Source organism: Herpailurus yagouaroundi, unplaced genomic scaffold (assembly GCF_014898765.1).
Source record: "Herpailurus yagouaroundi ecotype Mexico unplaced genomic scaffold, PumYag 184, whole genome shotgun sequence".
NCBI classification, from domain to species: Eukaryota; Metazoa; Chordata; class Mammalia; order Carnivora; family Felidae; genus Herpailurus; species Herpailurus yagouaroundi.
Window position 1 is genome coordinate 9316375 of NW_024412415.1, and position 13319 is coordinate 9329693.

At 38.6% G+C, this 13319-nt stretch overlaps 2 protein-coding genes across 11 annotated transcripts in view; one reads left to right on the forward strand and one right to left on the reverse strand.

Moving 5' to 3' along the window:
• The window catches only part of SNAP23 (synaptosome associated protein 23), a 39855-nt gene extending 32010 nt beyond the window's left edge, over positions 1-7845 (forward strand). For 4 of the 5 annotated variants that reach the window (XM_040492440.1, XM_040492438.1, XM_040492441.1 and 1 more), the window contains 3 exons: positions 2466-2624; positions 4209-4353; positions 6526-7845. In XM_040492440.1, the coding sequence (XP_040348374.1) occupies positions 2466-2624; positions 4209-4353; positions 6526-6591 (370 nt within the window). In that variant the 3' untranslated portion in view covers positions 6592-7845. The remainder of the gene's footprint in view (positions 1-2465; positions 2625-4208; positions 4354-6525) is intronic. The other variant, XM_040492443.1, reaches the window with a different exon arrangement.
• An 866-nt stretch (positions 7846-8711) lies between these two features.
• The window catches only part of LRRC57 (leucine rich repeat containing 57), a 12651-nt gene continuing 8043 nt past the window's right edge, over positions 8712-13319 (reverse strand). For 4 of the 6 annotated variants that reach the window (XM_040492435.1, XM_040492436.1, XM_040492434.1 and 1 more), the window contains exons 5-6: positions 12711-12896; positions 10515-12079 (exon numbers count right to left, since the gene is read on the reverse strand). In XM_040492435.1, coding sequence (XP_040348369.1) covers positions 12038-12079; positions 12711-12896 — 228 coding nt within the window. In that variant the 3' untranslated portion in view covers positions 10515-12037. Of the gene's footprint in view, positions 8796-10514; positions 12080-12710; positions 12897-13319 lie in introns of those variants that run through there. The other 2 variants (XR_005795791.1, XR_005795790.1) reach the window with 2 other exon arrangements.

The following is a 13319-nucleotide window of genomic DNA, read 5'->3' on the forward strand; positions in this document are numbered from 1 at the left end:
AAATTTTTTATAACGTTTATTTATTTTTGAGACAGAGAGAGACAGAGCATGAACAGGGGAGGGGCAGAGAGAGAGAGGGAGACACAGAATCAGAAGCAGGCTCCAGGCTCTGAGCCATCAGCCCAGAGCCCGACGCGGGGCTCGAACTCACGGACCGTGAGATCGTGACCTGAGCTGAAGTCGGACGCTCAACCGACTGAGCCACCCAGGCGCCCCTGGGCTACTCTTAATGTACTAAGACTAGCAAGAAATAATAGTCTTTTATTCAGTGACTTGATTCCAGCCCTCACTCTTTTTAACTGTTCTACAATCTGACATCCTGATAAAAGCTGTACGTATATTAATTCTATTAATATTTCTGGTTATTAACTTTCTAATAAATGATAACGCTGTCAATTTACTAGGAATTACTCTACTTTAAAATTTTGTCTGTGACTTATTAACAACACATAAATGTAAATGGGTTTCACCAAACCAACAGATAATTATATGTAAATATTCATTTTTAAAAAGGTATATCCCACCTTGTTCCAAGATAGATTTAACATGGTTTAGTGATAAATTAATTAAACAGCACAAGTTGGAAATTGATCATGAGAACTTAACGTGGAACCAAGAAAGGCACTTTGATTACCTCTTTAGTTTTCATAGATAGATTTACCCTTTCATTATCCCTTACAAAAAAAAGTAGTAGTACCTTTCTGTAGCATTAATGATAATGGTTGTAGATCTGATTCTAGGTTTGTCAAAAATGAATCCTAATGTCTATTAAGGAAGGAGTCACTGTTTCATAAAATCTCTCCTCTGCTTTTATAGTTTTGAAACTTCCTCATCAGCATATTATGTGGAATAAATCAGACATCAATATTATAGCTATACACTACTTTGTTTTTGTTTACAGAAAAGTAAAAATTAAAATTGTGTGAGTGAAGGGGCACCTGGGTGGCTCAGTTGGTTGAGTGTCGAACTCCTGACTTTGGCTCAGGAGTTCATGATCTCATGGTTTTTGGGATCAAGGCCTGCTGTCAGCCTAGAGCCTGCTTGGGATTCTCTCTCTCTCTCTCCCTTTTTCTCTGCCCTCCCCTGCTCATACTGTCTCTCTCTCAAAATAAATAAATAGACTTAATTAAAAAAAATAAAATTGTGTGAGTGACAAGTATACCTAGCCAAACAATTAATAAAAAAGTTTTATTTGTGTTATTTTTTTTTTTTTTTGTAATAGTCATTGAAAAGTCACTTTAAAAGGCTCTTTTTCTTGCCATTACCAATTTGAGTAGTAAATCCCATGGTAAAATTCTGGCTTTGGCGTATCAGTTACATCTAAAGTACATGCTTTTATTTAAGAGGCCTGGATATAGGAATTTTTTTTTAATGTTTATTTCCTTATTTTGAGAGAGAGAATGCATGTGAGTAAGCAGGGAAGGGGCAGAGAGAGTCCCAGCAGGCTCCATGCTGTCAGCACAGAGCCCAGTGTAGGGCTTGATCTTACAAACTCTGAAACCATGACCTGAGCTAAAATCAGGAGTCGGACCCTCAACCATGAGCCACCCTGGGCACCCCAGGCTTATTATTTTTTTTTAAGGAGAAAAGGGAAACTCTTAAATGGAAAAGCCCTGAATCAAAGGATTTGTAACTGCCACCAGTGTGGCTAAGATAGTTATTCATTCATTGGCTGTACAATTTGGAAATAATTCATGCCTTTCTTCCTGATGTTTGTTTCTTTTTTAAAAGTTAATGCAAAATTCTAACTTCAAAAATCTGATCAGCTGGAACTATTCTGGTTCAAATAAAAGGGCACCAGGGTTTGAGTATTGCCCATTCAGTCTTCTTTCTCTTCCATCTCTCATCAACTTGTAAGATCCTTCCAAGGAGCCTCTTTATTATTATTATTTTAATGTTTATTTTTGGGAGAGAGAAACCACAAGCAGGGGAGGGGCAGAGAGAGCGGGGGACACGGGATCCAAAGTACGCTCCACGCTAACAGCACAGAGCCTGATGTGGTGCTCGAACTGACAAACCATGAGATTATGAGCTGATCTGAAGTCAGATGCTAACTGACTGAGCCACTCAGGCGCCCCCCCAGGGAGCCTCTTAAGGCATCCGAGAACACCTGTCCTAAGGAAGTTTTTTCCTCGTATCCACAATCTTCTTTTCTAAAGACTGGCAAAAGCTAGGGGAACCTGAAAAATCAAATAATTGAATTTTCCAACTTGCTAACTGCTTATGAAGATTTCATGGAAATAGTTGAACCTTCAAAAAAACTTTTTAATGTCAGCAGGCTTACACAATTCATCTTTTTTCTATGCCATATTGCAACTAAGCATAGTATAGCTAATCCAGGTCTAACTAGAGGTAGCTTTTATGCTAAGGATGCTAGGGTCATCCTCAAAGTAAAAAGCATTAATAATTCCAATTCTTCCCTTCCTGCTTTTCGGTATCTCTCTACACTCCTGACTTTTATATAGGACAAAGAACTTTGAGTCCGGTAAGGCCTACAAGGCAACATGGGGAGATGGTGGAGACAACTGTCCTAGCAATGTAGTATCTAAGCAGCCAGGTCGAGTGACAAATGGTCAGCCTCAACAAGCAACTACTGGCACAGCCAGCGGTGGATACATTAAACGGTATGCCAGCTCCTCCTGATTTGTTTACCCCTTTCCTAAATGAATGTCTTACTCAGGAGGATGGGTGTTGTTATATATGAACCCTAACTCATCAATTAGAAATAGTGTTTAAGCTGTTTGAAAAATGCATTTGAAAATCTGTCTTCTGAAAAAATGTTGACTGTGGTTCACCTTCGTTGATGGATTCGTTTCTCTTTACATTTTTCAGTATTTTCAAAATTACCTAAATAAGCATATTTTACTTCTATAAATAGGAAACTGTGTTTTAAAAAAAATTTTTTTTTCAACGTTTATTTATTTTTGGGACAGAGAGAGACAGAGCATGAACGGGGGAGGGGCAGAGAGAGAGGGAGACACAGAATCGGAAGCAGGCTCCAGGCTCTGAGCCATCAGCCCAGAGCCTGACGCGGGGCTCGAACTCACGGACCGCGAGATCGTGACCTGGCTGAAGTCGGACGCTTAACCGACTGCGCCACCCAGGCGCCCCGGAAACTGTGTTTTAAATGTATCATCTAGAGCAGGGGTCAGCTAGATCCCTATAAGGATAACAGTAAAGGGTCAGATAGTAAATACTTCAGACTTTGCAGGCCAGTCTCCATTGCAACTACTCAACTCTGTTGTAGGGTGAAAGCAGCGATAAACAACATATAAGCAAATGAGCATGGTTGTATTTGAATAAATCCTTATTTACAAAATGAGGTGGCATGCCAGTTTTGGCCTTTGGGCCAGAGTTTTGCAACCTCTGTTTTATAAATTAATTAATTATTTATTTTTAATGTTTATTTTTGAGAGCGACAGAGCACAAGTGGGGGAGGGGCAGAGAGGGAGGGAGACACAAAATCTGAAGTAGGCTCCAGGCCTGAGCTGTCAGCACAGAGCCTGACATGGGCTTGAACTTAAGAACTGCAAGATCATGACCCCAGCCAAAGTTGGACACTTAACCAACTGAGCTACCTAGAACCCCTCGATTTTTTATTTTGAGAGAGAGAGAGAGAGAAAGAGCACGTGCGCACAAGTCGGGGAGGAGGACAGAGGGGGAGAGAGAGAGAGAATCGTAAGCAGGCTCCACGCTCAGTGAGGAGCCCAATGAAGGGCTCAATCCCATGACCCTGGGATCATGACCTGAGCTGAAATCAAGAGTCAGATGCTCAACCTACTTGAGCCATGCAGGCCCTGCAACCTCTGTTTTAGAGCAATGGTTCTTTATACTTAGTATACATCATAGTTACCTGGGAGGTTTATTAAAACACAGAATGATGGGATACACTTCCAGTTTCTGATTCAGTAGATCTGTAGTAGAATGTGAGAATTAGTGTAAGTTCCCACGCGATGCTGTGATCATTCTTTGAGAACCATTGTTCTAGAGTTGTTACTTCTCTTACATGGGCTTTAAGACATTGTGCTTTCCTTGGGCAATGTTTCCATTTTTACTGCAGAATGTTTTCCAGGAATGGCAACCTACATTCCCACAGGTCTAACATTTGCTGAGGTCATTTTTGGTTACTTATTTTTATGAAAATTAAATCCAATTAGTCCGTTTATAATTCACCATGAAAGTACTGAATTAACTGTGTTTTTTGATAGTATAACTAATGACGCCAGAGAAGATGAAATGGAAGAGAACCTGACCCAAGTGGGCAGTATCCTAGGAAACCTAAAAAACATGGCCCTGGACATGGGCAATGAGATTGAGGCTCAAAATCGACAAATAGACCGGATCACGGAAAAGGTAAACTCTCCTTTTGCCTCAGAAATTTGAGATATCTGCAGTGTTTTAGTAATGGACGTCTATGCTCCATACTTTGGGAGAGAACAATAGGAGATCCTGTCCTCCTATCAAAGTCTTACAGTTTTGATGAGGTGGCAGTTCTTTTTTTTAATCTGTTTTGTTTATTTTGAGAGAGTGCGCACACATGGCATGAGCACAGGAGAGGCAGAGAGAGAGGGAGAGAGAGAGGGAATCCCAAGCAGGCTCCGTGGCTATCTGTGCAGAGCCTGACACAGGGCTGGATCTCATGAACTGTGAGATCATGACCTGAGCTGAAATCAAGAGTCGGATGCTTAACTGAATGAGCCACCAGGTTGCCCCCTAAGGTGGCATTTCTAACGCATTGAAAAACAATAGCCAAGTTCTCTAATCCCTTGCTCATGGCAGTTGGTTCATTTTGAAACCAAGATCTTGGAATGAAGTGGTTTTATTTAAAATTTCACGTACGAAGCTTAGACTCTACTCTGACCTTTGGGAGGGCTATTTTTCTTCCCCCCTGAATGAATGAGTTAGCTTTCAGGAATTTTATTTTGTTACTAACAAATTAGTAGGTTCCTGAATCTTCATCTTATGAGTCAGTAGGTGAAAATCAGTCCTGCAGAATGGTTCTTGTGGAGTGGACACACAAAACAGTGTCCTATGAGTAAAGAAAAAGTAGAATTGCTTTTTTTTTTTTTTTTTAATTTCACATGATAGAAAAGATACTGGAAGTGAAATTGTGTTCAGTGTTTGGATGTGTCATGTCTAAAAGCCATTTCTTGTTACTGTTATTTTATTAAAAATCTCATTGTGCTTTAAAGATGGGGTGAATTTTTAAGCTTAGCTCTGTTGACTCACTTAATGGTGGATTTCAGTGAAGCAAACAGTGGTTCATGAGATGCTTTCAAAGCTGTAATGTGGGTTTAGGCTACATATCACCCATCTTTTTAATTCACATATTGATATGGATGGTAATATATCTGTTACAAAAATCTTGGGGAAAATTCTTTCAGTCTGTCTGGGTTAGAGCTAGAGTAGTCTCAGATAAGATTCTATGATTCATTGGGGCGCCTGGGTGGCTCAGTTGGTTAAGTGTTCAACTTCAGCTCAGGTAATGATCTCATAGTCCATGAGTTCATGCCATGAATCAGGCTCTCTGCTGACATCTCGGAGCCTACTTCAGATTCTGTGTGTGTGTGTCTCTCTCTCTGCCCCTCCCCTGCTCATGCTGTGTTTCTGTCTCAAAAATAAACACTAAAAAAAGTTTTTTTAATTAAAAAAAAAAGTTTTTATGATTCAGTTCAGGGGATCCCACAAGGTCCAAATCTGTAGCAAAGAGTATTGTTGGGGCGCCTGGGTGGCGCAGTCGGTTAAGCGTCCGACTTCAGCCAGGTCACGATCTCGCGGTCCGTGAGTTCGAGCCCCGCGTCAGGCTCTGGGCTGATGGCTCAGAGCCTGGAGCCTGTTTCCCATTCTGTGTCTCCCTCTCTCTCTGCCCCTCCCCCGTTCATGCTCTGTCTCTCTCTATCCCAAAAATAAATAAACGTTGAAAAAAAAAATTTAAAAAAAAAAAAAAAGAGTATTGTTAATTTCATTGCATCTAAAATGCCACATCTCAAATGCCACTGATTATAAGATGCATCCCAGTTTCAGACCTATTAAACTATGAAAAAATGTTATGGAATTTATGAAATACTGGCCACTTCTTCTGTCATGTCTTTGTCATGTTTATACACCCAGTTTTCCCAAATGAATTTCATATTCTGTCTCTTTTTTTTAATTTTTTTTCATGTTTTTATTTATTTTTGAAGGAGAGAGAAAGACAGAGCATGAGCAGGAGAGGGGCAGAGAGAGAGGGAGACACAGAATTCAAAGCAGGCTCCAGGCTCTGAGCTATTAGCACAGAGCCTGATGCGGGGCTGAAACTCATGAACTGTGAGATCATGACCTGAGCCGAAGTCAGATGCTTAACCGACTGAGCCACCCAGACGCCCCTCATATTGTCTCTTCTTGCCTACAGTGAGATTTGTAATGTGACTTCATATGTTTCCTGAATTTTCTCAGTGTATGAGTTACTCCCAAGTATATGAAATTTAACTTTTTTAGAGCAACTTACCTTGTAACATAATGCTGTTATCTTTTTCTTTTTTTCAGGCTGACACCAACAAAGATCGTATTGACATTGCGAATGCCAGAGCAAAGAAACTCATTGACAGCTAAAGATGCTGCTGTACTTACCATTTATTCACTTCTCTAGCTCCTCCTTCAAAGTCATTACCTTTTCAAAGTTTGAAGTTTTGGTCCCATGCTCTTCTAATTACAAGATAATGTGCAAGAAGGGTTAGGAGTACAGACCCCTATTTTTTATGTTCTCTTTTCCCTTGAGGGTAGACTACCGCTCAGCCTTCCTTCTAGTATTTTTTTTTTTTCCCTCGGTTTATACTCTTAGATTGGTTTTTGTACATCATATATAGTGTTATTTTTCATCCTTCCCATTTACTTTAGCAGGTTCTTCTGCTTTCAAGATTTGGAAGCATTGCCAAAGACAGCCATGAAAAAGGAAGCTGGAGGCAGGGAGAGGGGCAGCAAGAAGGAGAAGCAAGAGATAAGAGGTTGTTACCTCAGGAAAACCTGCAGGCCACAAAGCAAAAGTTGCAAAGCCACAGTAAAGATTTAGTTCGGTTTAGTTTTTAACTTAAGTTGCATTTATTGCCAATTTAGGCTAAGACTTGGTTTCAGAGCTTTTATGCACAAAATTTTTGTTATACACAACTTGGCAACCTCTACTCCAAAAAAACAGAATTAATTTTCTTAAAGTGAGCTTAGTTTCTGAACTTTTGGTGATTCATGTATGTACATAGATTCTGTGATCGCATTTTATATTGCACCATATAGGAACACTTTGTATAAAAGAATGGCTTTTTATTTTCACATTATTAGTACTATCATGGTCCCATTACATGCCTATTAACCTCATAAAATTGTCATTAGTTTTTGAAGAAAAAATATGTAAATATGTATAACAGGATTTCTCTCTAAAGCAGGGCTTAAATTGTTTGGAAAAGTTTGACAAAGTGTATCACGTGAATTCAGATTTACCTCAATGCCAAGAATTATGTTTAGATTGAAAAAAAAGAAACTTGTTTTGATCTCAGGTAGAAAAATAGTTACATTGCTTTGAGTTTTTTGTAGCTTTAGACTTTACAAAAGCTAGAATTTATTCTGTTTAAAAGTGATTTGGAAAATAATGCTTTTGGTTTAATTATTGATGATTGCACTATCACTCAACTAGCCTTGTGGATTGAATTATGTCCAGAATCACGTTTATTTAGATCCTGAACAGTGTTATAAGAATCTGATTGGTATTTGTCACCTTTATTTAAAAACTAGTGTCTGTACACTTCAGAGCTATTAATGTGGATTGGTTTGACCAATAACCACTGCTTGATCTTTACAATTAAATTTTATAACTAACTAATGGAATTGTTCTTTCAAATAGGTAATGTGTTTCTGTGACTGTTTGGTGGAGGGATGGGGAGAGGGGGATCAATAATTTCACCAGTTCTTAACAAACTGCATAAAGCAAAAGTCCATAAATTAAGAAGCATTCCGATGGAAAGCTGCCTTTAGCACCTTTCCCATCTTTTGTACTGACATGACTTTTCTTCCTATGACTTGTCATGAGGTTCATTTTAATTTTTATTAGTCTCTCATTCGAGCTTAAATACACCAGTGATTGAAAGGATGTTTATGAGCTAGAACTATGACCACTTACTGAAGATTATATTAACATGAGGACATTCATAGGCTAAAGAGGAAAATATGTAAAGTGATACTCACTCAGGCACTCTGCATGCCAGAGGAATAGTTTGGCTGGGCAGGTAGTAGTAAATGTGTAAAGTAAGAAGGTATAAAACAATGGGGATTATGCTATACCTAAATGCCCTTACTTGGAACTTAAAAAAAAATTTTTTTATTATGGCTAAAGGCAATAGTTCTGAGAACACCTAAATGCTGCCCACACAATATAATTAGTTAGAAGGCACTCAACTTTGTCTGAATTTACACTCTTGCTACTTGCTGAGACTGCAAGCCCATTTCTGTGCCTCAGTTTTCCTTGGCTATAAATGGGGATTAACAATTCCTACTCCGTAGAGTTGTCACAGGAACGCAGTGTGCTATTATGTAAAGTACTGAGAGCAGTACCCAGTGAACGTAAGAGCTTAATAAATTATAGTTGCTGTTCTCTTTTGGGTGGAGCTCTTGGTGAATCCCTTTGTAATTTGATGAAAGACATCATAGTCTATCTCCCCAGAGAAGTAGATAAACACAAATGTGAATCATGCATAAATAAGAATCTTGCATCCATGGGTCTTGAAAGCCCATCTATGGATCCCAGGTTACAAACTCTTCCAAAGCTTCTGCTGAGAAAGAAGAGGGATTGAGGCCATAGAAATTAGGTCCATAATGCACTAGAAATAGATGCTATTGACTTAAAAAGACTTCTCTGATCTTCTCATGTAACATTATCTGGAAACTTGTTTTCCAGTACTTTTGAAAGGCAGTAACTAAAAGTGGTTTAACACAGCTCTAGAGTCTGACCACCTGCTTTGAAATTTCACTTTGGTCATTTACTTGTATGACCTTGAGCGTAACACTAACCTACAACTAAGAGGTTCAAAAATAGTATTCTCCCCGAATATATATATTTTTTAACAGTAAACTCCCTCCTCGAGTCTCCAATCTTATAATAACAATTATGTTTATCCCCAATAGTTGTACCTATTTTTTCTTCGTTCACACTTCCTTCATCCTTGTTACTACACTTCAACTCTAGATCTTTTCATGTCATGCGTGAATTATGGATCTCCTAACCCAAACATTCTTATTTTTAATTTTATTTTTGAGAGAGAGAGAGACAGAGCATGAGCAGGGGAGGGGCAGAGAGAGGGAGACACAGCATCTGCACAGAGCCTAACACGGGGCTCAAACCTACTAACCGTGAGATCATGACCTGAGATTAAGTCGGATGCTTAACCTACTGAGCCACCCAGGTGCCCCAGGGGAGAAAGAGAATTTTAAACAGGCTCCACACCCAGCACAGACCCCAATGTGGGGCTTGACCTTGAGACCACAACCCCGAGCCTAAACCAGTAGTCATGCTTAGCTGAGTGAACTACCTAGGTGCCCCAAAATTCATCTCTTTACATGTTATTTTCTTTAGGTCACTCTTACTAAAATTCCAGGTTATCCAATTACATTCCTAATCAGATTTGTATTTTTCAGATTGGTATTCAAGTTCCTTATTCTCTAGTCATTTGTTTTTATCCTTTTAAATGTAGTTATTTGCTGCAAGCCTTCCATTTCTATATAACTTCTATTTTAATGCCTTACAGATGAAATAAATGACAGCATTTATTGATTGCTTACTCTATTGTGTGCACTCTGCTAAATGCCTTATGTATCTTTTTACCATATCCTCATACTTGAAACGTTAGGAGGTATTCCCCATATTACAGATGGGAATGAATTGCACAAATTCACAGAGGTAGTAAATGAAATACTGTGGATTCAAATCAGGATCTTTCTAACTCCAAGGCCCATGATCTTAATATACTACAATGACTTCCAACCAAGCTCTAAAAAAATGTGGGTGACTTAGGGCTGGTGGCCAAACTAGAATATGGGTCTCCAGACCACATACTAGTAAACCAACTTCATTATGTCAGCTCATAGTTAAGTCTAAATACTTGTGCACTATAAATCTGAGCATGTTACTTTACATAGTTCCTGCCCACAAGTAGCTCATTCTAACAAGGGACAGATGAATATAGAATGTGAGAAGTGCTATCATAACAGATGGGGGATTAATTAATTTGGCTTAGACTTAAAATGGGTTTTAGAGAGGAGCATTTTAGAGAGGGCATTCCTGACTGAGCAAACAATGTAAAGGCAAATTACAGGAGAGACCCTGCACTGTGGGTTTAAGGAGAATAATCTGGTGTGACTGAGCAGGCACATGAGAGTGAAGAAGGGGTATCTGGAAATAAGGCTGGGTCCAAGTTACGAAAGCTAGCAGTCACTGATTCTCAGGAGGGATTTTTTTTTTAATTCCAATTAATAATTAAATGGGGACATTTAAGTTATTTATAAGTTCTGATTTATTAGATGTTAAGTACTGATAAAAATAAATTTAGAGAAACATTGTTTAGTAGATCAAAAAGGTTAAGCACTAAAGTTTATAAAAAGCCAAACTCAATTGCTAATGATAAACTGGCAGCCCATCCTTCCCCATGATGAGAAACAGAAAATAACATGGAAAATAGAGAATATCCATATCAGATTTAGGGTCAGAGAGACTTCTTCATATAGTTTAAACACTAAGCTGTTGTGATCTATTGGCTTAATGGTTAAACTAGGTTTGTAAAAGAAGAACTGACAATACACGCTAAATTGCCCTGAGAAAGACAAAACCTCAGAAAATTACAGAGTGGTAGTTATCTAAATGTTCATGTCAGTAACAACATAAAATCATATACCTTTGTAAATTTTAGTTTCTCTTAATAAAAACATGGTTCCAGTACTGCAAAATGAAATGCTTATCGGTCACATGAAGGCATTTCAGTATTCCTGCGACCTTAACAAGAACATGAGATGTTTGCTAATCACTTTACTTTCAAACAAAGGACCACATACAGGTTAAATTTTCTCCTGTCTTCTTCCTTTGATGGAAGAAGGATTAACCCTTTTTCCAGTCAAAGTTCATTAAAAATTCTTTATTTAGTATATTCTCTCACCCAGAGAATAAGCTTTATAAACATAGTTATTTTAAAATATCATACAGATAGTTTTTTGATTGGTAATTTGATTAGAATTATAAATACAAAAAGGGAAAAGTATTACCAGAAATAAGACCTTATTTCTAACAAAGTTTCGGGAAAATCTTGATTATTAAAACCCTTTGTATCTTACAAGTTTTGCATATATGGTTTTAGCTCTTCAAAGCTCTCTACCAATAAGGCACCTGCAATAGTAAAAAATTTGCTACTGCAGCCTTGGGGACACATCTCTTAGTGTTGTATTGGTGCTCCTCTGACAGTACACTTTTAAACAAGACAGTCACATATTTATGTACATTCTAAATTCCAAGTATAAACACTGCAATTGAATTGATGGACTGAAATGAAATCATAAATCCTTAGATTAACCATAGTAGCCTCTCACAAATTATTTGAATTTCATAAAAATACAAAATGTTAACACAGGTGGAATGGCAGTCAACTTTATGAAAGCTCATACACTGAAACTAAACATGAAATTTCAAGCTGTGATATGGAGTGATTCTGTTACCGGGCAGCATCCCTTCACTGTATAAATAGCAACTAGCTACTGGTTTCTTAAAGGCAGACTAATGATGGTTTTGATGATCGACATTGTCTCTGCCCTGTCCATGACTCAAAATGGAAGGCTCTTATTGTCTCTTGATTTCTTTTAGCTTACTTAAGACGAGTCCTGGAAAGGAAAAAGATCATTGAGCAAAATATAATCTGGAGTATCATCTCCTTACTGCAGATAATCCTTGACAACAACAGGAGCCTCTGATTCAGCCAGATTGCAACAGATTCCAAGTCAGTGTCCTATATGGTTCCCATGCTCCTGAAGAACATCATGCAAACTTCTTCTTAGTGGCCGTGAACCTCTCCATGTACTAAAAATCATGAAAGAAGAATATGTGGTATCTTGGCATAAGCAAAAATTAGCCTTTTTTTAATTAGGATTTTTAAAACTTTTTATTTATTTTGAGAAAGCGTGTGTGAGAGAAAGCAGGGGGAGTGGCAGAGAGAGACAGAGGGAGAGAGAATCCCAAGCAGGCTCCACACTTAGTGTGGAGCCCAATGTGGGGCTTGATCCTGCGACAGGGAGATCACAACCTGAGCTGAAATCAAGAGTCAGACTCAATCAAATGACCCACCCAGCCACCCTTAATTAGGATTTTATATGGTGATTTTCACTTAGGTTTTTATTGGATATGTTCTTTTTCATTCCCTGCAAAATCAACCTATTGTAAATGCAAATATAAAACACACAGTTTGGGTTTTTTTTCCACATATATTTTAACAGGGACACTCATCAAAAGACAAAGATGCTTTACAATAAGCTGTCTGGAGGAAAAATGGTCTTGGCACAATACCATTTGCTTCTTAGAATCCACCTCCAAATTGGGGAACAAATCCTGTTGATGTAAACAGGATTATGCATATATCCTGTAGGTATACATTCATGGGGGTTACTTCACTGTCCTCATCTCTGGGACAGAGATGAAGTACACTAATACATACCTTATCATAGCCTTCCAGTTCTCGAAGTTTCTTTATTTCAAAAAGGTTGCCTTCCACAGCAAGCAGACAGATCTGGGAGTCACTGAGGATGCTCTGTGGAAGCATGCTGAGCTCAAGACAGTTCTCTTCCAGGCGAAGAACTTTAAGACGAGGACAGCAAGATATCTTTACTGAGATCTGAGATATCTATTGAACAACAACAAAAAAGAGTCATAGGAAAAAGCAAAAGCACTACTATGATGGTTATTTTTTTTTTACTAAATTAAAACAAAAACGTGACCATTTGTCCTAGTTCTTTCTTTTACCGCCTCCATTTTCTCACTACCTACTCACTCCCGAAGCCTGTGTTACCCAGCTTCTGTTACTCCTCCTCCACTTTTTTGGAAAAAAGATGCTTTTTGAAGGTCACCAGTGGCTTTTTAGAAACAAAATGTTCTAATAAAAGCACTGTTCATTATAGGAAACTGGAGGATCACATAAGTTTAAAGAAAAAAGTTATCCAGTCTGCCATCATAAACATTTTGGTGAGGGGTGCCTGGGTGGCGCAGTCGGTTGAGCGTCCGACTTCAGCCAGGTCACGATCTCGCGGTCCGTGAGTTCGAGCCCTGC